Consider the following 27357-nt stretch of genomic DNA (forward strand, 5'->3'; position numbering starts at 1 on the left):
CAGCAAAAATGCAACTTGCTGCGTCCTCTGCGGCCGGATGCGTGCGCTGCAGTGACGCATGCGGCCGGCGCAAAACGCAAGTGCGACGCATGTCCATGCGCCCCCATGTTAAATATAGGGGCGCATGACGCATGCGGCGCCCGACGCTGCGGCGCAGACCGCAAATGTGAACGTAGACTTAAATAGCTAGATAGAGCTGGATCCGCGGGCTGTGATCTGGCCTACGCTCAGCACTCTGCGGAGCGCTGTCATTCAAAACACGTCCACTCATTTTGGTGTTTAGTCCCAAAATGGAGGATGGAAGAAGAAAAGGGTTGGACAAGGAAATGACATCATTTCTTTTTTTTTTTCCCCCACTGCAGTTAAAGCTTTATTTGTGTCAAACACAGACAATCTGCAGAGAAAACTGCATAAAAAACCGCACTAAAAACCGCACCAAAAACGCACCTGCGTTTTCTGCCAAGAGCTGCGGTTTTTGTCCTGAAAAAAAAGGATTGAAATCAGGATCGTGTGAACATACCCTTACCGTACAGGGTTACGAGGGGGGGCGTCTGACTGACGCCTGCCCTAGTAACCTGGGGTTAGTGACAGTGGGGTTAGTAAACCCCAGCTGATGTCTGTTCCGCTTGCTGAGGCGTCTTTGGCTCAAGGCCATTGCAGCTGGCAGAATCGACATGATGTTAACTCCAGTGTGTATTGTATTCTGAGTCATAAAGAGAGGAAATGACCTCAATGACTTTTTTTTTTCCTTTTTTTTTTTTTCAAACAAACTTTATTTTCAGTACACAATGCTGAAAAAAACGCAGCAGCAAAAAACGCTGTGTGTGAAAGCAGCTGCGTTTTTTGCCTGCGTAAAAAAACGCAGGTAAAGCAGCAGCAAAATACACAGCAAATATGCTGTGTGTGAAAGTAGCCTTAAACCACTTTCCGATGTTGGGTGTAATAGTATGCCTACGTTGGACCCCCCCCCCCCCGTCATTGCTGGATTGCTATGAGCGTCACCCTGTGGTCGGCGCTCATAGAAATTGAGCGTTACTTTTACACGCAGGCGCTTATCATTGCCTGTGTGTAGCCGAGGCGATCAGACAACTGCAGACTATAGAAGCAAGCAAAAAGGAAAAAAAAAAGTTCTTAAGTATTAAATTGGCCTTTTTTTTTTTTTTTTTTTTTTTCTTCAGAGAGATTATATATAAACTCACATTCTAGGGGGGAGCTAGGGGCAGACATTCTAGGGGGGAGCTAGGGGCAGACATTCTAGGGAGGAGCTAGAGGCAGACATTCTAGGGAGGAGCTAGAGGCAGACGCAGACATTCTACTGCAAGTTCCATAGACTTTGAGCACCAACTGTCATCTCTCTTCACGGAGTACAGATTTTATCTGTGCAATGAGGAAAAAGCAGTCTTCTTTGACATTACAAAATTTATTTTCACATGTACTTTTTTTTTTCTTGCCACTAGGATTGCTTGCAGTGGTTTGAACGCTGCTCATGTTTTGATGCTTCCATAATTCCCACTGGTCTCTACCCCTGAAGCGGATCTCTTCGACTAGTGATTGGCCGAGTGGACATTTCCTAAGTGCAAGACAGTGAGTGTCAGAACAGGAGCTTCAGGGAGTTGATGAGGGCGCATATCTATTCTTTTCGCTTTTTAGAATGACCCCCAAATGAAGAAAAAAATTCAAGAACCTTTAGAGTATGTTTCCACCTTCAGGATGGCCGGCGGTTTGGATGGAGCGGCAAACCTGCTCCGCCCAAAGCCCCGCCCCCTTCTGTGACACAATGATGCTGGATGTGTTCATTGCACACACATAGTTCCCTGTGATATACCTTGCGGCGGCACAGCGTCGCCGCAAGGTACACAGACATGCTGCGATCTTAAAAGATGCGCCGCATGTCCGGAATCGCAGGGCCGCCGGATGCGTGTTACCACACATAGTGGAGACTGAATTTCATAAAATCCCCTCCACTATGCTGCAACATCTTGGCGCTGCGTGTTTAACCCTTTCGCGACATGCGGCGTACATGTACTGCGCATGTCGGGTCCCCTGCTTTGATGTGCGCTTCGGCGGTGAGCGCACATCAAAGTCGCGACATGTCAGCTGTTTTGTACAGCTGACATGTGCGCGCAATAGCGGCGGGTGAAATCGCTATTCACCCGCCGCTATTAACCTGTTAAATGCCGCTGTCAAATGCAGACAGCGGCATTTAACTACCGCATCCGGCCGGGCGGCCGGAAATGACGTCATCGCCGACCCCCGTCACATGATCGGGGGTCGGCGATGCATCAGGAAGGTAACCATAGAGGTCCCTGAGACCTCTATGGTTACTGATGCCGGCCTGCTGTGAGCGCCCCCCTGTGGTCGGCGCTCACAGCACACCTGCATTTCAGCTACATAACAGCGATCTGATGATCGCTGTTATGTAGCAGAGCCGATCGGGCTGTGCCTGCTTCTAGCCTCCTATGGAGGCTTTTGAAGCATGGCAAAAGTGAAAAAAAAAAGTTTAAAAATGTGAAAAAAATATTAAAAATATAAAAGTTTAAATCACCCCCCTTTCGCCCCATCCTAAATAAAACAATAAAAAAAAAAACCTACACATATTTGGTATCGCCGCGTTCAGAATCGCCCGATCTATCAACTAAAAATAGCATTAACCTGATCGCTAAACAGCGTAGCGAGAAAAAATTCCGAAACGCCAGAATTACGTTTTTTTGGTCGCCGCGACATTGCGTTAAAATGCAATAACGGGCGATCAAAAGAACGTATCTGCGCCGAAATGGTATCATTAAAAACATCAGCTCGGCACGCAAAAAATAAGCCCTCACCCGATCCCAGATCACGAAAATTGGAGACGCTACGGGTATCGGAAAATTGCACTTTTTTTTTTTTTTAAGCAAAGTTTGGAATTTTTTTTCACCACTTGGATAAAAAATAACCTAGACATGTTAGGTGTCTATGAACTCGTAATGACCTAGAGAATCATAATGGCAGGTCAGTTTTAGCATTTAGTGAACCTAGCAAAAAAAACAAGTGTGGGATTGCACTTTTTTTGCAATTTCACCGCACTTGGAATTTTTTTCCCGTTTTCTAGTACATGACATGGTAAAACCAATGATGTCGTTCAAAAGTACAACTCGTCCCGCAAAAAATAAGCCCTCACATGGCCATATTGACGGAAAAATAAAAAAGTTATGGCTCTGGGAAGGAGGGGAGCGAAAAACGAAAACACAAAAACGAAAAAGGGCCGCGACTTGAAGGGGTTAACGCTGCGGCTCGGCGCAGCGTCAAACACGCAGCGTTTCCTGAACGTGGACACATACCCTTAATGTTTTAGCGATCCTCTGGCAATGTAGCCATCGAGCTAAAGAAAAAACATTGCAGACCCTCCTCACCTATAGGCTTGTGTGTATTACCAAATCTTTCCCACGGTGGCTATGTAGACGATGTATCGTCATGTCTGCTGCAACCATACATGGTTGTTACCCCATGTAGAGTTTTTACTTTATCCTGCAACCCCCTCCTTGATTCTAAGAAGGATACATAATTATATTCCCCATAACTCGTTATGGAGTTCCCCTTCAAATGCTTTAATGTTGGGGATACTGACAAGCAATTGATTGAATCTTTATAAACTTTCCAACCGTTCCATAAAGAAATTATTTCAGCACAGTGTGACACATGACCCCAACTGAGGGGTGGATTTCTGGTCGCTGTGGCCTAGGTATCTTGGTAAACAGCGCATAGGGAATGCGGCAAGACTGGTTTTGGGGTCAGATTCTTGCATTTCTTTTATTTTGGAACGTGACAATGTATCTGTTCTTGTGGTGGGTGCAGAGCGAAAATATTGGGGTCACCGAGAACCAGTGACCCACCCCCACATGGGACTGAAGGGGTGCAAGGTATTGATAAACCCCAGTGACAAGTAACGTTACCAGTCTTTGCCGGACTAACAATATATCAGGAGTGGGAGATGCAACCCTGCAAAAATGTACCCCTTATGATCTTTGTAAAGTTGGCTGAAATTTATCGTGGTGGCCATACTGGTAATCGGCTAAATGCCAGGACCTGAAAATGGGGAATCATTTGACCTGCTTCTGCTCTGTGTAAGAAGACACAAGATCCCCCAAAATGGTGGGGTCTCGGTGGTCAGATCCCCACCGATATAGTAGATAAGAGTCCTGAGTATAGGAGACTACTTGTTATAACCAGAAGATCTAGGTATAACAAAAGATGGTGCCCAGTCTTAAACGCTGCAGCTTGATTGGTTGCCAGGAAGAACTGACAGAGGGAAGGTAAGAGGAGAGTAATTAAAGAGTAAGGGTATGTGTACACGTAGAAAGGAGCTCTGCGGATTTTAGAAATCCGCAGGTAAAAGACACTGCAATTTACCGTGGTTTTTATGCAGATTTTGTGCAGATTCCACCTGTGGTTTTACACCTGCACATTCCTATAGAGGAGCAGGTGTAAACCGCAGCGGAATCCGCACAAAGTGACATGCTGCGGAATGTAATCTGCAGCATTTCCGCGTGTTTTTTTCCGCAGTATGGGCACTGCGGATTGCGTTTTCAATAGGTTTACATTGTACTGTAAACGCATGGAAAGCTGCTGCGGATCTGCAGCAAAATCCGCAACGTGTGCACATAGCCTAATAGACTTGACTGGAGGTCTGGGATTAATGATAACAAACACAGCCCCAGGCTCCTGTACATTCCTTGTACACGGCTTTTTATGACATTTCCATACTGGACTATTTTTATAAAGATGCACAGGCTTCTTCAGACGAGGGCCTGCTTTTCTTGGCAAAAAGAGTGAACACTTCCCCTTTAACACCTGCATACAGCCAATGCTTTGTATCTGGCATACATATTATTTTAGTAGCTTAGAACATTTCTTAAAATGTTGGCTTATATTGCCATTTTCTAAATATATATTAATATATTCTAAAAAAATTATCATTTTATAATATATCTTTTCTTCACATCATTTACAGTAGGGTGTGACATTTTATATTTTGATCAGAATCAGATCAGACGCAGCAGTAACAAATGTTTTTTTTTTTTTATTTCTCTTTTTTTGAGGGCTGGATGCAAACTTTATTTTTTTTAATTTTAGGATTTCTTAAAAGGGATTGTGGCAGACAACTTTGGAAGAAAGCAGCCTTTTTTTTTTCCTTACTTCCAAACCCTTTAACACTTACATTTCATCCATACAGAAAAAAATGAAGCGTCACATACATCTACTGACACTGGATGGTATGTCTTTGAGATGTAGCCATCCCTCTGGAGCCAGTATTTTTTTTACACTACTTTATAGCTTTGAATTGTTCCAGACCTGACATCGTATATATCTTTATAGATCCGTTTGTCGGTGACAGAATGCCAAATCTGCTGCTTCCCTTTCGTACAGAAACGTTATACATTCGGTCTGCCACTAGAGGGAGCTCACTGCACATGAAGCTCCTATTGAACTCAATACAGTACACAGAGCTCCCTCTAGTGGCCGCTGGAGGTTAACAACATTTTATCATTACAGAAAGCAAACGATTTAGAAGCTCTGACTCTTCATGAAACACAATTATTAGAGGAGAAAGCTTGCGCTCTGTGAAACAGAAAAGAGCTGATAATGTCAAACTGTTCATGTATTTTTTTTTTTCACAAACGATAACATATGATCTACTCATAGAATTAATTTTGCTCAAGAGAAATAAAACATTCCCTGCATCAACAGAAATAAAACAAAGGGAAAAAACCCAGAAATATTTTTTTGTAACTTAACAATAAGAAACCAGTGTGGGATAATTTGTCCCAAAGCCTTGGAAATGTGCAGCAGAAAACTGGCCGGCCAGGAGAGGAGTGTCCCGTCTTATGATCCCTGCTCAGAGTCTTCCTCCTCATCGTCTTCGAACTTGGTGAGATCCAGAGTCAGCACCTGGCTGGATAATTCTTCATGCTTAGAAAAAAAAAAATATAATACAGATCAGCTGGAAGGTTGAAGTCACAAAGAGGAAAAATCTACCGAAGCGAACAATGTGGTTATGTATATTGTGAAGTTCTGCAGCAGCTGTGACAAAGCCTCAAAAAAAGTCAAATTATAAAAAAAAAAAAAAAACTAAATATTCGGTATAAATATTCCCTTCTTACCACGGTGCACACTCCGATTAATGCATCCGCCTTAGAATAAAACTCCTCTTTTAGGGAAATCACCACGATCTGGAACTGCTCCCTGGACTGCTCCCTGATGTAATGAGTAACCTGCAGGCAGATGTAGCAGAGTCGGTAACGTTACAGGTACAATACGTGATGGGAGGATTGATGAAACTGTGACTATGCCTGGAATTGCAGATTAGTACCATTAACTCGGCTGCAGCACCAGGCACGGCCACTGCTAAAGGGATGGTGCCGTGTCTGATAAACAATATGGGGGTGGCAGCTCATGGCCGGCCTGACCAACCCGCTGTGATGTCCGCTCACGCACCTTGCCAATGTTGGTGTTGTCCAAAGCCGCATCCACCTCATCTAAAACGAAGAACGGTGCAGGGCGGAAGCTGAAAGCGGAAAGGAGAATATCAACGCTCGTTGTTCCCTTCCCCCCAAAAAAAATATATGTAGCAGAGCGGCGGTTTTCTTACACAGAGCTCCAAATCCTCTGCATGTAAACATGTAATACACAGTGAGACCCCTAGGGCGGTGCCATCACACTAGCGGACGGAGGTCCTAATCTGGGGTCTGAAAATACAGTATTTTAGGGGTCTAGTTTAAGATTTGATTCATTTTAAAGGTCTCGGCTGGGAACTGAAAACTTTTAGGGGTTTGATAGCGGTCTAAATAAGTGTAGGGGCTTGTTTAGAGTCTGATTAAATTTGGGCGATCTGATTTGTCATGCAATTAATTTTAGGGATCTGGCCTGATAAATCTTGATGACATCTTGCAGGTGTTTAGCTTGGACCTTTCTTCAGGTTAACCCCTTCACGACATTTACATAGTGACCCTGACTGACACTGCTGTTAACCATTTAGATCCTGCTGTCAATCTCTGACAGCAGGATTTAAATGGTTAACAGCAATCTCTGACAGCAGGATTTAACAGGCACCAGCCAAAAGCGCATCATTTCGGCTGCGCATCGCCACCCCTGTCTTGTGATTGCGGGGAGCCAATGGGTTGTCATGACAGTTGGGGGTCTGCAGAAGACCCCCGTCCCTGTCATTTTGATACTGCTGTGAACGCCGGCCCGTATCTGGCATTCATTGATCACAATTTCTGCTACACATAACAGGGCTGTAGTATTGCCAGTATTGTAGCACAGCTGATCGGATGATCGCAGCTTCCCCCAAAAAATAGTTTTAAAAATATGAAAAAATAAAACACAAGTTCAATCACCCCCTTTTTCCCCTACTGAAAATAAAGCAATTATAAAAAATATTTGGTATCACTGCATTCAGAAATATTCAATCTATCAAAATCTAAAATAAATTAATTAATCCGATCGGAAAACGGCGTAACGAGAAAAAATATCAAAAACGCTAGAATTACTTTTTTTGGTCGCCGTAAAAAATGCAATAATAAGCAATCAAAACATCATATTTACCCCAAAAGGGTATCAATAAAAAGCTCAACTCGCTGCACAAAAAATAAAAATCAGGAAAAATGAAAGCGTTACAGGTTTCGGAAAATGGCGACACAAGCAAAAACTTTTTTTCATATAAAATGTTGCCATTTTTTTTCACTACTTGAATATAAAAGAAGAACCTATACATGTTTGGTGTCTACGTACTCATAATTACTAGGAAAATCATATTACCAGGTCAGTTTTACTATACAGTGAAGCTGGTAAATAAAAAATCCCCAAAACAATTGTGGAATTGCACTTTATTTTGTAATTTCACCACACTTGGAATTTGTTTTACCATTTTCTAGTACATTATTTGATCAAATCAATGGTGTAGTTCAAAAGTACAACTCATCCTGCAAAAAACAAGCCCTCATACGGCCACATTGATGGAAAAATAAAAAGGTTATGGCTCTGGGAAAAAGGGGAGTTAAAAATCTGATATTTGCGGATGGGTTTCTTATGTTCCCTGCCCGTTACTGGGACAGTTCGGGTATGTTTCCACGTTCAGGATTGCATCAGGCTTTGGTCAGGATTTTATGCAAGTAAAATCCTGACCAAAACTGCACCTGAGGTCACTGGCAGGTCACCTGCGGTGTACCTGCGTGTTTTGCTCATAGTAGCAACATGCTGCGTTTTGAAAAAACGCACAACGCATGCGTTTTCGCGGCAAAAACGCATGCGTTTTTTAACGCATAGTGGAGTCTGGATTTCATAAAATCCCATCCACTATGCTGTAACATCTGGACGCTGCGTTTTTGACGCTGCAGAAAAACACAGCGTCAAAAACGCAGCGTTTCCTGAACGTGGAAACATACCCTAAATCTGCAGTTTTACCTGTGAATAGCGAACACCAGGGCGAGGGCGGCCACAGCTTTCTCCCCTCCAGACAAGTTGTCCATCGGCATGAAGCGCTTTCCTGGGGCCACGCAGTTGTACCCGATGCCGTCCAGGTAAGGTTCTTCGGGATTTTCAGGACTCAGAAAGGCCTAAATGTATGAAACGCAGAACTTTAACACTCGGCAATCAGCAGAACTCGGGCGGCGTCCGTCCCACGTGCCGTACGGATTCCCATTTTGTCGAGAAGTCACAATTATCTCCGCCACTATACTAATAACCCACAGCTACGTCACATACAAAGGTGTAATGATATCAGATCAGTGGGGGGTCCGACTCTCTGGACCCCTACAGATCAACTGTTTGAATGGATCATATCTTACTAGCCACAGCGCCATACATTTACTAGTGGCCGTGCCTGGTATTACACAGCCCCAGGGGCCCGTCCCCCACTGATCTGATATTGGTGGTCTGTCGTAGGGATGCACCTTCAATGGCAAACTCCTAGACAGCCCCTTTAACAGCTAACGTGGCTTCACGTGTATAAGAGCCACGGGAGATGGATGGGGGGGGGGGGTTGTGTCACCTTGGTCAGGACTTGTCATCACTTTATGACTGATGGGACCCCCAGAAATGCACAAGAACACAGTGCTGGTCCCCTTCTTGATTTTCCTCTGATGCAGCCAGCCCCATTCACTTTAAGGGGGTTGTTAGATATTGATGATCGATGCTTAGAAAAGATATGTGGGGGGTCCGACATCCAGATCAAGGACCCCCCACTGACTAGCTGTTATCAGATTTACAGAGCTCCATATACCATGTAGTGGCCGCTCTCGGTACTGTAGATCAGCTCCTATTGAAGTGAATGTGATTGTCGCTGCAGTACCAGGAACGCCCACTACACGGTACGGCGCTGTGGGACCTGCAGACAGCTGATCGGTGGTGGTGGTCCTAGGCGTCGGACCCCCGCCAGTCTGATCTCCTAAGCATAGATCAACAATTCTTAAACCCCATTAATGTACTCAAAACTACGTTACTGATGTACCTTCTAATATTCTGGGTCGTAAAAGTCGGACCCCCACCAGTCATTACCTTTAGAGAAGTACCCCTTTAATGGAAAGCACATACAGTATAGCACATGTAAATGATCATAATTTGGGGGGGGGATTCTTAGCAATGAATACAATGTCATTCTTTTCTGAGATTATAACATGGTCACAGTTCTTGCTGTCAGCAGGAAACAGGCGGTCATATGTGCCGGAGGGGGGTGTTATACCACCGCTGTCAGCTGCACTACGTCGCGCCTGCGTCCTGCTGACTGCGCTCACATTCCCCCCCCCCCCCCCCGAGGCCTCGCTCTCCCTTCCTGGCTGTGGGGTACAGCACTCTGCCGGATGCCAGGATCCTCGGGGGGAAATCTGAGCGCTCAGTGAGGCTGATTTTACGCTTAGTTATTATTACTCTATGAGAAACTGAATGCGGTAAATGACGCAAACCTGAGCGCTGGCATTTCTGCAGAGCTTCTTGTAGATCTCATCGATAGCTACAGAAACATGCTCAAAACACTGGCTAAATAGCTCATATCTCCTCTGCTTCACCTGCTCATACTGCTTCCTACACAGAATGGCTTTCTTTCTGCTGGCCTCAAAAGCTACGGGAGAGAGAAGACGGACGGTCAGAGCACAGGAGCGGAAGCGTCTGACCGCCACCAGGACCACATCGCACAAGCAACACTTTTATGCTATTTATTTAAACTTAGCTTAAAGGGGTGGGACGAGGTTCCCATAATATAATTACTGGACCCCCACCAATCACTAGAACAAGAGCCCCTTTTCCCACCCCCACGTTACTCCTTTCTCAGGTCAGGTTTTTCTACCGCCATCAGATAATAGGGACCCCTGTTCTAGTGAACATGAAATTCTCACCAGATGTCGGTAACAACCCATCCAATCCACACGGGCAAAGAAATCATCCATACATGTCCATAAATTATGTGCAGTAATGACACAAGGAAAAGTATTGAACACGCTTACCGATATGTATTACTTAGTATAAAAGGCTTTGTTGGTGATGACAGCTTCGAACCGCCTCCTGTATGGAGAAACTAGTCGCAGGCATTGCTCAGGTGTGATATTTGCTCATTCTTCCACACAGTTGCTCTTCATATCCTGAAGGTCTCATGAACTCCTTCTATGATCTCTGAGATTTAGTTCCTTACATACATTTTCTATTGGATTCAGGTCCGGTGATTGGCTTGGCCATTCTAGTAACTTTATTTTATTTCTCTTAAAACAATCGAGAGTTTCCTTGGCTGTGTGTTTGGGATCATTGTCTTGAAGAAATGTCCACCCTTGTTTCTTCTTCATCATTCTGGTAGATGGAAGCATATTTTTTATCAAGAATATCTCGGTACATTTATCCATTGATCCTTTCATCAATCATATGCAGTTTGCCAGTGTCGTATACTGAACATCAGCCCCACGCCAAGATGTTCCCACCTTCGAACTTCACTGTAGGTATGGTATTTTGGGGTGATATGCAGTGCCTTTTGGCCTCCAAACATGGTGAGTTTTATGGCATCCAAAGAGTTCAATTTTGTTCTCCTCTAACCTGACTATATTCTCCCAGTTTTTCACAGGCTTCTCTAAATGTTGAGCAAACTGTAATCGCTCTTGAACATGATATTTGTTTAGCAATGGAGACCTGCGTAGTGAGCGTGCATGCAGGCCATGGTGGTTCTCTCCATTACCAATTGGTTTCTTTGCAACCATTGAACCTGCTGATTGCAGGTCTTTCTGTAGCTCTCCACAGGTGGTCCTTGGCTCTTGGACAACTCTTCTGATATGTCTTTTCACTCCTCTGTCTGAAATCTTGCAGGGAGCACCTGGTTATGGCAGGTTTATAGTGAAATGATGTATTTTCCACTTTTGGCTTATGCCCCCAAAAGTGCTGACTGGAACCTTCAGTAGTTTAGAAATTCTTCTGTAACCAATGCCATCAGTATGTTTTTCAACAATAAGGTTGCAAAGGTCTCGAGACAACTCACCCGTTATCCATCATGAGGTGTTTCTTGTGTGGCACCTTGGTAATGAGATGCCTCTTTATAGGACATCAGTTGAACTTTCCAATATTTTTCATTAAGTGTCAGGATTGCTTTCTAATTACTGACTTCAGCTGGTGTCACGACTTTCCATAGTCTTTTAGCACCTCTCTTTCTTCATGTGTTTAATACTTTTTTTTATTATTATTACACAAAGCTTAATTTATGGACATCTATGGTTTAATTTCTTTGTCTGTGTGGATTGGATGGGTTGTTACCGACATCTGGTGCGAATTTCATGTCAAGAGCACCTTTAGAACTGATTTGCTGATGCGTTCAAAACTTCTCACCCCCTGTATATGTTTTTTTTTTTTAATTAAATACACCAGAACTATTTGATGTTTTCTTTGTGAGACAAGCCTTTTTATTGTTTTGGTTTTTTTTTTACTTAGTCCCTTAAGGGGACTTTTAATTTTTATTTTTTTTTCATATATCCACAGACTACATTAGTGAGCGGTGCATCATTTGTGGCTTTCACAGGGTATAACAAGAGAATATTTTGACAGTTCTGTGATAAGGGGGCTTTATCAGGGAAGTCAAAATCTCCTCCATCACATTATCCCCCTTCCCCCTGTTTTCTCTGTGTGTGCAGCAATCGATGCTTAAATGGTTAAAAAAAAAGGTTTTCCAAAAAGGTAGTAATCAGAAACCATCCTGATAAAAGAATAGGAGAGGTCATACTTTGCTGGATCGAACGGCAGGAATGACGTCCTGACCACCACCAGTCGCCTGAACCTGCAGCCGATCAGTGGCCTCGGCGGTGGTCCAGACGTCATTACTTCGAAACAGGTGAAGACAACTGGAGCAAAGTATTGCTTCTTTTATTCTTTTTTTAGCCTTAACCTTTTAATAAAAAACATAAAATCTCTTTAAATGACTGGGACCAGAGTTGTCTCCAGTTCTGACCATTAAAAGGGTTTCAGTCTACTACTGAAAATAAAAACGCTCGGATCGGCACCGCTCCTGCGTTCATCCCCCTATTTTAATGCCAAGTGACCACTACCGACAATCAGTGGCCGATGATTGGCTGCAGCCTTCTTAATTCCGAATTGAGAAGGATTGGCAGCCGCCGCTGATTGGAGTAAGTTGTCACGTGACCATGTTGTGTGATTGTCTGGGAGATTGGAGGAGCGGTGCTGAACGGCAAGAATTTTTTACATTTTGTACAGGTTTTTACCATCTGCAGTTTCTTCAAACTTGTTGACGATGGTCTGAAGTCTTTCTATGGCCTTTAAGTTTGGGGCAGATTTTTTCAGGAGGTTGTTCTCGTGGTCGATACATTCCTGACGCAGCCTCACTAGTTCAGCAGAAATTGCATTTTCTGTTGTTAGTTCCTGAAAAAAAAAAGTCAAAACATCAGAACTGCGTTATTTTGGTAGACGCAACATTGCATTAAAATGCATTAACTGGCGATCAAAAGATCGTATCTGCACCAAAATGGTATAATTAAAAACGTTAGGGGGACGTGGGCGTACTATTACGCCCAAAGAGAAAATGGTTAAAAAGACGTCATTTGTTTGCATTCCCTCATACAGATATCTTACCACTTGCTGTAAAGAAGAGTTAACAGGGTTTATCCACTACCAAACAATCCATAATTATTAAATAGGAAATAAAAAACGGATACTCACCTTCTGCCCATCAATATTCCCTCTGAGTGGACTTTTCTTATGAAATAGTGAAAACTACAGCCGGTCAGCGACTGCCGATTGACTGCAGCGGTCCTGTGACACAACATTACGTCACATGCCTGAAAAGAGCAGCGTTGACACGGCTGCGGCAGGGGAGCATATAGATTTTATTTTCTATGTGACGCTGAATTACTTAAGCAGGAACAACCCCTTTAAATCAAACTCACCTTTATATTTATCTACATATAGCAAGTCAAACATTTTGTGCGGATTAATTTCTTCAAGGAGATCATTATAGGGATCACACTTCCCCAGATATAAATGTTAAATTTCCACTTACCTCCATCCATCACTAGGGGGAGATAAAGAGCTTCTTTTTAATTACTGAACTCAGTATATGAACAGTATGCACTAAGCTCCCCCTAGTGGTGACTGCAGGCGGCTAGAATTTTACCATTTACTTCTTAAAAATAAATAAATGAAAAAAAGGTAAAATATACAATAATAAAAGTTGTTCATTAACAATATACACAATAAGGTAAAAAAAATATACACTATACTAGAAGGTTATTAAAAAAATAAAACAAAAGGAAAAAAATACAAGTTATTATCAAAAAGAAATAAAAGGTTATAAATTTTTTTTTAAATAAATACAGGTTATTAAATAAAAAAATAAAATGAGGGAAAAAAAACATGTAACATTGTCTAATAGTAAAAGAAGAGGACTATACCTTTAACTCGTCAGACAGGTCACTATAATCAATGTGAATATTCCGCTCTCTTTCATAGATGTCCGCGGTGGCTGATGTGCTGCCACTCTCCGTCTCCAACTATAAGACACGGACACCTCCATTTCATTTTAGCAGATTAAAAAATTACAATACGGGAAGGATAAAAAAATAAAAAAAATAAATAAAAATCGCAATACGTTAGAAAGAGAAGTGAACGTCTCAGCTGCGAACGATAATAGTCACATTTATATAACGTGTGAAAAACAGACAGGAGAAGTGTTCATTATCCGTTATTACCTCCACTTCTGTGATATCGTCCAAGGAGCCGGCCAAGAGATTAACCTGCAAATCCTGCACCTTGCAATCCAGGAGTAAGTTGTGTCTTTCTAATTTCTTCTGTTCCATTTTACTTTCTATTGTCATTGTTTCTTTCTGTTTCTTGCCCAATTCCCTATGGGTAAAAACACACGTACACAGCACCGATTATAAAGTTACAAGTCAGCGCGACGACAAGGTCGCGGTCAGAGTTGTGCCAGCTCCGAGACCCCCAATAATAACGCAGACCTTATCATCGCTACCTGTTCTCCCTCAGAAGCTTCACTCGTACTTCTTCAGCCAACTTCTGGGTATCCCCAACTTCTGACTTTTTTAGTAACAGCTGGTTCTTCAGCTGCTGTTGCTGAGATAAGACGTCTTCCACTGCGAGGCGGATTCTCTGCTCCTCCTGCAATGAAAAGAAGAAATTTAATGTAGAGGTGAAATGGTAAAGAAAGAAAAAAATTTAGTTCCTCCATTATTCCTTATGGCGGGGAGGAAGAGATTATTATTTTTACATTTATTGTGCAGAAATAATGACCTGGTGTCAGGATTCTCCAGGTCACCACGATTGCTGCAATACAGTACCTTGTAGTAAATCATATTATATACATACAGTATATATATATATATATATATATATATATATATATATATATATATATATATATAATATATATATAATATATATATACATATACATAATACATACTATATATATATATATATATATATATATATATATATATATATATATATATATATATATATATATATATATATATATATATATATATATATATATATATATATATATATATATATATACACACACACACATACACACACACAGTACAGACCAAAAGTTTGGATTGGACACCTTCTCATTTAAAGATTTTTCTGTATTTTTTTGTTAAGTATATAATTCCAAGTGTGTTAATTCATAGTTTTGATGCCTTCAGTGTAAATGTACAATTTTCATAGTCCTGAAAATACAGAAAAATCTTTAAATGAGAAGGTGTGTTCAAACTTTTGGTCTGTACTGTATATATACACATATATATTTTTTTATTTTTATTTTTTTTTTAATTAAAATTGGTTTATGTTGCAATTTTCAGAGACTCGTGACTTTCTTATTTTTATTTCTATTATTTTTTAAAAGGGAATCTGTAAGCAGGTTTTTGTTGTGGAATCTTGAGAGCAGCATGATATTGGGGAAGAGACCCCGATTCCAGTGATATATCACTTACTGGGGTGCAGTATTGATAAAATCCCTGTTTGCTGAGAATGCTGAGAGCTGTATAACCCCTCCCACATATCCGATTGGCTGCTTCCTTGTTTGAGATGTGGGTGGAGTTACTCAGATAAACTGGACTGTCTGGCACGAGACGCCTAGTCCTACAGAGAATCTCCTGCTGATAAAACCCTGATTGTACCAAAACTACAGCAAACAGCTGAGCAAGGGACACATCCCTGGAATTAGGCTCTCAACCCCTACATTATTTTGCGAAGATTCCTCTTAAAAAAATGTTTTTGTTTTGTTTTTATTTCCCCTAATTGACTTAAACCTCTGACCGTATGATCAATTGTAATACATATAGCACCAAGATGGTGGTGGAGGGGATCTTTAATAGATCCTGGCTACCAATGGTACCCCAAAATTGGGTCTTGGGTTAGGGATTGATGGGGAAAATTAATGTTAGAGACAGCAGCATTTTAGTGGTTAAACAGTTGTGATCACTGTTAGAAAAGAGTGTAGGATCTGTGTGGACCCCATACCGACCCTAATAATGAAGATGGAAATATCCCTCTAACTGCACGTTAACCTGACTGTTCAGTATTTGCCGAGCAGATGTCTTATACGTCAGTGAACAGAGGCTTCTTTCAGACATCTTTTTTTTTTTCTTAAATATATTGACAAAGCGCCTGCTACGTCCAGGCTCTGACGGAAACGGGAATTTATATTTCCATTCCCTTTTTCGGTGCCATTTATGTGATTTCCAAAGCAAGATTAGCAAGTCAGATGCTATAAATGTGGCAAAAGCTAATATTAAAATAGATTGAAGGCAGAGGGCGGGGGTCCACCTATGGGGACAATTTTTATTTTTATTATTACTCAGATGTAACTTTTGTCATCGGTTTTCAGTGCTTCAACCCTTCCCAAAATGGAAGTGGGTGAACCAGACGGCACCTTTAAGGCTGGGGCTAAATGGCGACACTGAAATCGCAGTAACACGTTGGATGTAAAGAATTCCTATGGTCTTTGTGACCTGTGACAGTCGCAAATGTTTACGAACACGTTGGCTTTTTTTGTGATAAACCGCACGCAACACACCTGCCATAGATTTCAATGGAAGCCGCACGCGATATGCAACTTATCTGCAACTTGGCTTTTTTATTTACATGAAACTAGACTTTGCGGAGAATTGCTGTCGCCCATGTAGCCCAAGCTGAAAGCAAGAACTATGAGGTCATGTATCGTAAGAGGTTTCCACATAGACACTTGTAGTACCTTCTTCATGTTCTTTATTTCTTCTTCTTCCTGATGTAAAGTTTCCCTCAGCTTCGCCACCTTCTCCCCCTCTTTCCTCATTTGTCCCCGAACGTATCCCAGTTGAATCTCTAATCGGGTTTCTTGATTTTCAAATTCCAGCCTTAAAAAAAAAAAAAAAAAATTGGATTTATTAGAAAGTAAATTTAGTCTCACCGGTAATTCATTTTTTGCTTTAAGGAACCCTCCACGACAGCTCCACATGGGGTTGGCTCCACGTCTTCCTAGCGGCAGGAAACACTAAGAGGTTACATATCCTCTCCCACCCGCAAACCCAAAATATCAACACTGACACGGATGCATAAAAAAAAAAAAATCTATATATTATATATATCTATATATCTATATATATAATCAAGGATAGAAAAGATAAGAAGGAAAAGGCGTGCCGTTTCTAGAAAGTGAATTACCGATAGAATGTTTTATTTTTTCCACTCAACCTCAATGACCGCACCACAGGAGAAACGTCAAATAATAAACTTCGAGAGGGACAATACCTTGGAGGACTTTCCTCCCAAAACGACAGATCTTTAGAAGTTGTGAACTGAAGACCATGTGGCAGCTTTCCTTGATGGAAGAATTCACCTTCTCTGTTCCAGAAAAAGACAGTTATGTTGGGATGAGTCTTGAGTTTCTTTGAAGGACATAGTCTTTGTTTCCGAAATGCTTCACACATGGCCTTTTTGACCCAAGTGTCTCGAAAGACTTGAAATCTTTTCCCCTTTTTTGTTTTTTTATAAGAGCAAAACTGGATGAAGAGATATTGGTCTTCTAAATATTGGAGAATTGTTTTGTGGACATCAAAACAAATTAAATTCCTCTTCTTTTTTGTTGGATTGATTCGGCCAAAAAGGTAAAATGATTTCTGGTAACATGTGGACTTCCGAAATGATTTTGGATAGTAAAGTAGGATCTATGCGTAAAGATGATTTGGTCATCTTGAATAGAATTGAGCAAATATGTCTGGAATTGGTTGCCGAATCTGAATTTGCCATATTGGTACCCTATTTGTGCAGAATTTATGTTTGACAATGGATTCCGAACATATTCGTTCATTTCTATTCCCACTGACGTTCGGCGAATATTGCAAATGCAATATTCGGCACCGATCGTAATCGGAACAGAATTTTGAAAAATTCGCTCAACTCTAGTCTTGAACTTGTAAGTGATGTTCTCCAGATGAGATCGCCCGATTTTCTCCCACTCTTCTAACAGCGGTTATGGCTATAAGCAGCTTTCTAGAACAATCGAGGTTAGTAGTGGAAAGAGATTCAAAACTGACGGAAGGTCTATCCTTACATCCCATAGTTTAGAAGGAAAATTTTAAAGGCACAAACTATTGGCAAAGGACGGCCAGATCTTGGTCGAAATATGAACACAAGGCTGAAACCTGAACTTTTCATGAGGCTAAAATCCTTTTTCAAAGCATTTTTTTAAAGAAATCCAAGACCTTTGAGAAATTAGGATGAAAGGGGTCCAGAAGTGTGCTCCCCACAAAGCGGAAGTCTTCCAAATCTTGTTACACCGATGAGCAATAGGGTAACTGTTTTAAACTGTTGACTTTCAGTCTCCATAGCTCACCATCCACTACTGCTTCTAACGTGAGACAACCATCATTTTATAGACAATCATCTTCGATACCTCATACATAAATTTGACTTGCAACTATTTAGCATATGATTAGTTATGCAGATTTTGTCATGTCACTGCATTATTATTGTTTTGGTCCTGGTGGTGGAAAAATCTTTTTCTCCCTGTTCACTACAAAGTACAACCTGTTCTCACATTCACTAATAGCTCCGTGGTGCTAGGTTAATTCCCAAGTGAAAGGTCACTAATTGAGGAGCAGCCATGACGAAGATTTCCCAAGAAAAGAGAAACAGCATCATCCAGCTTACCAATAGTCGTCTCTCGGCCAAGAAAATTGCCAAACCGCATCATGTGAGCCATGAAAAATGTAAGAAAACAAAATTAAGTCAATCCATTTATTCAAAAGCCAAGAGGTGGATGTCCAGGCAAAATATCGGAGTCAACAAGTCAGTTCATCACAAGGTCTATCATTTCTGGTGCGACAAACACGGCAGAGGAGGAGGCTCATAAGCTCCGTAATAGTGAGATCGCAGACGTCCATGCAAGCACGGAGCGATGCTCGTTACATAAGTCTGGCATGGTGGCCCGAAAAAAGGTGACGAAGCCTCAACTTCAATATCATCATAAGAAACGTTGGTTCGAGTTTGTAAAAAAATAAAAAGTACAAAAAAGTGGACAGTAGAAAATTGGAATCTAGTGATTTGGAGAGATGAAAAAAAGTCAATAGACTAGACTCTGATGGGTGCAAATGGGTCTGGAAGAAACAAGGGTAAAAAAGAAGAGAACGGATTGAGAAATTGAAATAAAATTTCGGTGGAGGAAGCCTGATGATATGGGGTTGTTTCACAGCCAAAATACTTGACCAAGATCGATGGTGGTCTCATTGCTGAACTATAGACAAGTATCCATAAAGATGAGTTACTTTTTACACTCGAATACTATGGGTATGAAAAGGACGACAGTGTTCCAGAAGGACAAAGACCCAAAGCATACGTCGAAATTGGTGAGATAATAATTCAATGACAATGAAGTAGAGGTGCTGGATTGGCCCCCGCAAATCCGGAGAAATGGAGAAGTGCAAGGGTGTTAGCAGGGAGGCCACAGAAAAAAGATGTTGCAGTAGTCAAGGCGGGAGATGATGAGGGCATGCACAAGCATTTTAGTAGATTGAAGGTTGAGAAAAATGCGGATTCTGGAGATATTTTTGAGCTGGAGGCGACAGGAGTATGAAAAGTATGAAAAGGTTCCTCTACCTTAAGGCTGTTCAGGAGACTGAACCATTCCCTCTTCGGCCAAAGAGAAGCAATGAGAATCACCTTGACACCCTCCAACTTTTACTCTGGGTAGTAACCCTCCAACTTTTACTCTGGGTAGTATCTTTTGAAGAAGCGAAAATGGGAGAAAATGCATATGCCAGATTGAAAGCCCATTTATGAAGCTAAGGTGTCTACCGCCAAATGAAGTGTCTCTTTAATTTAGGAGTATAAGAAAGTAATCTAGGTATTTCTTTCGGTTTCAAAGCGATCCACCTCCAGGATATTAACTGAAATTCGATGTCTAAGCTGCATACCCCTAGATCTAAATCTTTTAGCCTCAGGAAATTCACTTGAACGTTATCTGAGCCACATAGATGATGGGCTGATAAGGTCAGAAAATGTGTTTCTGCCCAAGAAAATATAATGACTGACAGAACGAGAATCCTTTTGTTTTCTGTCACCTAGATTAATTAAAATGGCAGCGGTCATCATGTTATCCGAATATATTCTGAATCAAAGCTCCAGTCGACAGTGACTTGTTACAGAAAACTGATGCCAATTTACTTTGTTCTTTACATTCTATGCTTTTACCCAAAGAAAGGATATTCTTATGTGGCTGGTGAAAGAAATTTTCTTTTCAAGAGAGAACGGAGATTTGTCTCTTTCGTACAGAATAGGTGATTGGGAAAGGCCTTGTCTGAGGCGGTCAATGATCCTGGAATAGGCACGGTGGTCCTCAAAGAGACCTGTCACAGTTTCTGAAATGAAGATATGTTGGAAAAACAAAAATGCATTCTTCTTTCCTGGGGAAGAAGAAAGGACTTGAGGGCGGTGGAAACTTTTCAGGTTGAGATTATTGAAAATTGATGATCTAGCCGGGGATATTTAACTATTAATCAGGTTCCTTCTAGATAATCTTTAACAAGATCACCGAGGTAAGGGACAGTGCTTATGTCTTCTTTAACATCAGCCTCGGTCATGACCTTTGCGAATATCCCAGGAGCTGAGGGAATTTCTAATCCAAACTGAAAATGCTGGACTTGTTTATCGTCCATTAGTGCAAATCTTGAGAAATTTCCGGATGGGGCAATACACCTTGTTGCCATAACGAAATCCTGTCCTATTCACGGAATAGTTGTCGTCATTGATTCCTCATCGGCAAACCACAAACTAATTCTTCTCTTTTTTGGGCAGAAGACCTGGAGACGGCGATGTGGAAGTCGGAGGATAAAGAAGATTAAATCTCCTCATGTATTAAAACTCTGACTTCCTATATTAACAAAGGTTGTACTACACCAAACATGGCTGACACATCAGTTTTTATTGTTTTTTTGTTACACATGACAATTTTTTTTTAATTTTATCCCTAATCCTTATGACCAAGAAAGATAAAAGGAAAAAGTTAATAAAGAAAAGTTGCACTTACTGATCTGGGGGTTCGCGCTTAAGTCTGCAGATCAGTGTGGGATGACGTGCCCTCAAGCTTAGGTATGATGGAGCTATGCCTCAACAATCAGTCCTACCTTTGAAGGGTTTCTTCAGTCAGGGAAGCTTTAGAGACAGCCTCCAGGACTTAGCGTGCTTTCATACATCAGTGATTATGAGTCTCCTTCTGACCAAACCTCCAGGCAATAAGCAGGTCAGAAAATAAAAACCATGAGCCTGGTAGGAGCGCTATTACTGCCAACAGAGCTCAAACGCTCGAAAATGCAATCCTCCCACACAATCGAAAACTACATCATCTTGCCCAGCTCAAACGTGATTTTGGCCCAAGAAGTCACTTGACCGCAGCGTCTCAAGTCCAGGTTGTGCCGCACCAATATCTCGGGGGGGGGGGGGGGGGGAAAGGAGGAGGCTCTTTCTGGGCAATCTTGGTGGTCCGAAGCAAAAAGCTAAAAACTAATTGAAAGATTGTAGGTTCTGAATCCAGAGACAGGAGCAGCATGATGAGGAAGCGGGATTCACCAGACGCGAAACGCGCGTTGGGGTAGTTTACCAAGACCGGGACAGGACCTGCCACACTAATATGGGTAATTAAACTTATTTTGCACGTATATTGCACTTTATCTGTTGACAGGCATGTGGCAACATTACTGGCATTGAACGAGCAAGTCATATCTTGTTGTTGAAGTGCCACAGCCTATCCACATTTGGATATATTTGATGACAATATATTAGTCGCACACTTTTGTACAGATATTTATGTTTGGCACACCCAGCAGTGTCCTGATCCGTGATCTTCGGTTTATTTGATGTATTCATGGATTTGTCACATGATTTTACATATTATGGTACATGTCTTCATTGTTTTTTGCATAATTTTCTTAATAAAATTCATTTAAGATTACTTTTTGGCAATTTTTTTGACTCACAGTTCTCCTTAGTTATATGATGAGGAAGAAGGCTGGGTGATGACCCTCAGCTGCCCTGCGAGTATAAGAGAACATTACTAACACTCAGTCATCGGTTTGGAGCTTGATTTCCTATCTCTCCATGTCCCAAAGGGACAGGAAAAACAGAGCTGGAGGAGATGGGGGGCAGACTATAACCTCTTCATATTTCTGGTTCTTCAACCCCCTCCTGAGGTGCGGTCATGGAGGGTGACAGAAGAAAAATTAAATACATGATACCTCAAGGATCAGTCCTAGGCCCCCTCCTCTTCTCTTTGTATACTGCCCCTATTGGACAAACAATCAGTAGATTTGGTTTCCAGTTCCATCTCTATGCTGATGACACCCAATTATACACTTCTCCTGTTATCACGCCAGCCTTTTTAGAAAACACCAGTGATTGTCTTACCGCTGTCTTTATCATCATGTCCTCCCTCTATCTGAAACTGAACCTGTCAAATACTGAACTCCTCGTGTTCTCTCCCTCTACTAACCTACCTTTGCCTGACATTGCCATCTCCGTGTGTGGTTCCACCATTACTCCCAAGCAACATGCCCGCTGCCTTGGGGTCATATTTGATTCCGAGCTTTCCTTCACCCCTCACATCCGATCATTGGTTCGCTCTTCTTATCTGCATCTCAAAAACATTTCTAGAATTCGCCCTTTTCTTACTTTCGACTCTGCAAAAACTTACTGTTTCACTCATTCATTCTCGTCTGGACTATTGTAACTCTCTACTAATCGGCCTCCCTCTTTCCAAACTCTCCCCTCTCCAATCTGTCCTGAATGCTGCAGCCAGGATCATATTCCTCACCAACCGTTACACCGATGCCTCTACCTTGTGCCAGTCATTACACTGGTTACCCATCCACTCCAGAATCCAGTACAAAACTATTACCCTCATTCACAAAGCGCTCCATGGCTCAGCACCACCCTACATCTCCTCCCTGGTCTCAGCCTACCACCCTACCCGTGCTCTCCGTTCTGTTAATGACCTGAGAGGTTAGCATCCTCAGTAATCAGAACCTCCCACTCCCGTCTCCAAGACTTTACATGTGCTGCGCCGATTCTTTGGAATGCAATACCCAGGTTAATACGATTAATCCCCAGTTTTAAGCGTGCCCTAAAAACGCAGTTGTTCAGACTGGCCTACCGCCTCAACGCATTAACCTAATTATCCCTGTGTGGCCCATTCATATAAGTTAAACCAAAATCAGGTTCCTCGCATCATGTTCTCATACACTTTATACAGTTAATAGCACTCTGTGTCTGTATTGCTACATACTTAGGCAATTATATATATTGGCATTATATAAATAATTATTTATGATACAGATGGCAGAGAATTGGTTTGCCTTGCATCAACTGCAACTAAGGAAAGCCATGCATTTTAGTTGTTGGCGAAATGTTCGTCTGACACCAATACTCCACATGGGCATGAACTCTGTATGTTAAAGGATCAGGTATACTGAAATCCAACATGACCGATCTTTCTTTCCAACTATAAAGAAAAAGGAAAGCGCAGAGACATCGTAATACATTAGATGGTGAGCTAATACAGCCAAAATCAGTGGGGCAAAGATGACTTTCTTTTAATGTGACTTTCTTTTAATGTGTATGACCACTTATTTGTGACCATTATATTAATCACTTAACCTTGAGATTGTGTGCGTCGGACACCCAGTACCCCACACAGTTAACAGTAGCAAGTACACAATGTAAAGAGCGGGGACATCACAGCTCTGTAACAGAATAATGGCCGCTCTTGTGTATGCAGCTCAGCTTCTATTGCACGTGATCCAAGTATCAAAGACTAGAGACCGGCACCTACACAATATACATCCACCAGCCCGCGGGGAGACCTAAAACAGCTTATCGATGGGTGTACCAGGTGTCAAACTGATATTGGAGATCTGTCCTAAAGTTAGGTGATCGATGTCCAAGTCCTACATGAACCCTTTAAGGTGCTAATATATATATATATATATATATATATATTTTTTTTTTAAATACCTCTTCTTATCAGTTTCTTGATGCTGTTTTAAATATTCCTCCTCATAATCCCGAATGTTAGACACACCAATCTCTTCACAGAAAGTTCTGAACACTGTATCCTCCACCTTAACAAAAAAAGTTAATAGGAACGTACAACATTCACATTATGAAAATGTATATGCATTTCTCACTTTAGCTTGTACATACACATTTGATCCAAAATGTTCCCTCCAGTGCTCCCCTCTGTATAGAGAGAGCCCTTGTTGTCCTTCCCGAAGACCCTCCGCAAACAAGGTAAAACCAAGCTTGTCCTCATACAGATACTTATATAATTACGTGGCACAGCATATAGACTACCTTATTCATTTGTTCTTGAATTTCCTCTATTTCGATTCTTCTCCTTTCGATCTCCTCCTTTTCCATTGCGATCTGAGATGCCATGTTGGAGAACTCACTTTCTAGCCTGGATCTTTCCTGCATAGGAAGATTGTTAGACTGTGAGGAAAAATTAAATTATATAAAAAAAAAAACAATCTGGAACTACAAAGGTATGACAAGCCTTGTAAACAAAAAGATTTTGCATCTCTACTGTCAGATCAACTGAGGGAGTATGTCTCACCAATGGTGTGTAGACTAGGACTCCAGGGACACCAAAGAAAAGAACATGAAGATTGCATACGACAACTATGGCGAGTATAGCACCATGCCAATTCCATGGGTCCTCTGCCATCTTCATTCCTTGGGAATTCATCTGGAGAATGATTACTCTCCCAACACAATGGAGGCCTTCCACAAGGTCTCTTCTCTTACAAAACCTTCCTCGCAGGTGGTCAGAGTCCTCCGTTGTGGTGCTCAAATTCCCTCCATCGATTGATCTCCTGGAAAATACCCTTATTTTCCGGGCTGAGCCCACTCCTTGTGACATGGTCAGTTATAAATACAGATCCTGGCCTTCCTGAAACCTCTTTTTGACAGTATTTTGCAGCCTTTTTCACCTTTGCGATTAAACCTTCCCCATCAGGATACCAATATACATTGATCATTTTTAAGTTCTTGTGGTATAGTGATCACTTCTGAAAAGCGTAGCAACTTTCTTCCTCTTTGGAGAACAATGATGCCACATCCCAATAAGCCAGTTCCATCAGCCTCTTTGAAGTTCATAACTTCATGGATCTTTCCTTGAGCCCGGAGAATGCTCCTCATGTCCTTTAGGACATGACATATTGCCAAAGGGAAGTCTGCGCCATTGCTGTTATTATACTTGGTCGACTTGATCGTTCTTTCTTATTCTGAAAGTCTTTTCAACCTTCTAATCATCTTACGGTAAGTCTTTTTCTTCTTTTCGACCCAAATAACCTTGTTGGGCATGGTATCCTCTGCTACGTTAGACCAGGTCCTTCTTCCCAAGAACAGCACATCCCTTGCTCTCTTCTTCACACCCGCCCCCTTCTACAGGCAGCTGTAGCCCACTGAGATCTATCTCCAGCCTCATAGTATCATCTCATCCTTTTGACTATATATCACGCACTCCAATGAAGACTCTGAATCCTGCTCTGCTTTGCTGTCTTTTATACTCTTGCACAGGTATTTCCAACTAATATTCTGAATCCATGGATGAATTATTTGTCTCTACTATGAGACGGACATCATATCTGGAGAGTCGGCCAAAGGAGTTGTGAACCATCAAAGTTGGGACCCACAGCTCAGCATCGATGTGTCAACCAGATAAGTCGCTTTCCATAGTGGGGCTCTTCCCGGAGTCCACATCTTGGTAGTGAACACACTGATATCAGACTCCCTCAGGAGAAACAGTCAGGATTCAAGAGAGAAGTTCCTTAATTTACCAGTCTTGCATCTGGTGGAGAACCTAGACTTAGTTTTCGATTGCAATTCAATCCCAACTTTCCCAGTTAGAGGTCCAGATATGGGATTTTTTGGCTCTGCAAATGGATGTTGATTGCTAGAATTGCCTTAGTCTTCCACCAACATTTAGAATTGCCCATTTTCAAGTACAAAAATGTCTCTCCACATTGGTATCCTTAATTTCCTCGTGGAGTAAGGAAGGACCTTCTCCAGTCTTCTTTTATTAACCTTTATCAAACAAACCAGACAGTTTTCTCCCATGAAGAAACACTCTACCATGGCCATGTATTTGCCTCTTCTTTGGCTTCTTACAGAAAGGTTGTCGTTTTAGTGGCCATCCCTTCCCTTTTTTGGGTGGCTATTTTACAACATCCAGGTTCGTAGTCACCTTTTATTTTTTTCACTGCCACTCTCCATGTAGAGCTTTCCCCCTATATCTTCAGTCCTTATGAAGAAGTCAAGTTTTTCCCCCATCTCCTTCCCATCCAAGAAAATGCCTTTTGCTTAATCTGGAAGCCTGAAACATCCTTGTTTCACCGTTTAGGCTCTCTTCTCGTCACCTAGACGGCGTCTAAAGCTCCAATCGTTCAACAGATCAGGATTTGTAAGGCTATTTTTGCAAAAGCAAGTCCTTACACATTTTCTATGGAGGATGATGCAACACAAGTGTCTGCTCCTCAGGTAGGAGCTGCTTTGGGTGGGCGTCTACTCTTCAGGGCACACGTTGAGCTTTGGTTGCTTCTCCTAGTCGCAATGTTCTCACGCCGCAGAGAGCTGGTTGGCTTATCTGTCCCCAGACACTGCTTTTAGGAAAACCCTTATTCTTCCAACTATACAGAAGAGGAAACAGAATTTCTTCATCTGCATGCCTTTTTTTCAGTCCAACCATCAACAACCATCACTTGGCTTCTCCTTATTTCTTGTGAACACGCTTATTAGTTCAGTGGCTGTAGGAGGGTTATAGCTTGTAGAGAAGGAGCTAACATTTGCCCGCAGCTGCATGGTATCAAGAGTCACCCCATGGTCTTCTGTCCCCCCCCAATAAACACAGCAAGAAAAAAATACTTTATCGTTATTATACACAAAAGCAGATGAAACGTGTAATAGTGTTTTATTACTGCAAAGCAGTTCACGAGTTGTTTCTTCATAATGACTTCGAGCTCGCTTTGGGAATACTTAAGACGAGTCTGGGTTCCCTGTAACTGAGCCTGAAGCTGTTTTAGGTCGCTCTCCTTCCTCTTTATCTTCATTAGTTCCTAAGTTAAAATACAAACAAACAATCAAAGCAATAAATACAGAGACAAAAGGAGGAAAAACTTTATACCATACCTTCAGCTCACTCATCAGGCAATCTTTCTTCTCTTTTAACTCATTTATCTCTTTTTCGTCCCAACGTTTTGCTTTAAATCGCAAATCGCTTGAACCTCCGGAAATAACCCCGGATTTCATGAATAAAGTTCCATCCAGAGAAACGGTCTGGAAAGATAAACCCCAC

At 41.7% G+C, this 27357-nt stretch overlaps 1 protein-coding gene across 3 annotated transcripts in view; it reads right to left on the reverse strand.

Annotated features, from left to right (window-relative positions):
• Positions 1-5617: 5617 nt before the first annotated feature.
• Positions 5618-27357, reverse strand: part of SMC1B (structural maintenance of chromosomes 1B) — a 49836-nt gene continuing 28096 nt past the window's right edge. Inside the window, exons 12-25 of one of the 3 annotated variants that reach the window (XM_077266630.1) lie at positions 27192-27338; positions 26981-27106; positions 24357-24473; positions 24018-24124; positions 16729-16870; positions 14480-14625; positions 14199-14352; positions 13902-14000; positions 12717-12873; positions 9936-10090; positions 8440-8591; positions 6472-6541; positions 6138-6248; positions 5618-5946 (exon numbers count right to left, since the gene is read on the reverse strand). In XM_077266630.1, coding sequence (XP_077122745.1) covers positions 5860-5946; positions 6138-6248; positions 6472-6541; positions 8440-8591; positions 9936-10090; positions 12717-12873; positions 13902-14000; positions 14199-14352; positions 14480-14625; positions 16729-16870; positions 24018-24124; positions 24357-24473; positions 26981-27106; positions 27192-27338 — 1770 coding nt within the window. In that variant the 3' untranslated portion in view covers positions 5618-5859. Of the gene's footprint in view, positions 5947-6137; positions 6249-6471; positions 6542-8439; positions 8592-9935; positions 10091-12716; positions 12874-13901; positions 14001-14198; positions 14353-14479; positions 14626-16728; positions 16871-24017; positions 24125-24356; positions 24474-26980; positions 27119-27191; positions 27339-27357 lie in introns of those variants that run through there. The other 2 variants (XM_077266629.1, XM_077266631.1) reach the window with 2 other exon arrangements.

Source organism: Ranitomeya variabilis, chromosome 5 (assembly GCF_051348905.1).
Source record: "Ranitomeya variabilis isolate aRanVar5 chromosome 5, aRanVar5.hap1, whole genome shotgun sequence".
In the NCBI taxonomy this organism is placed as follows: domain Eukaryota; kingdom Metazoa; phylum Chordata; class Amphibia; order Anura; family Dendrobatidae; genus Ranitomeya; species Ranitomeya variabilis.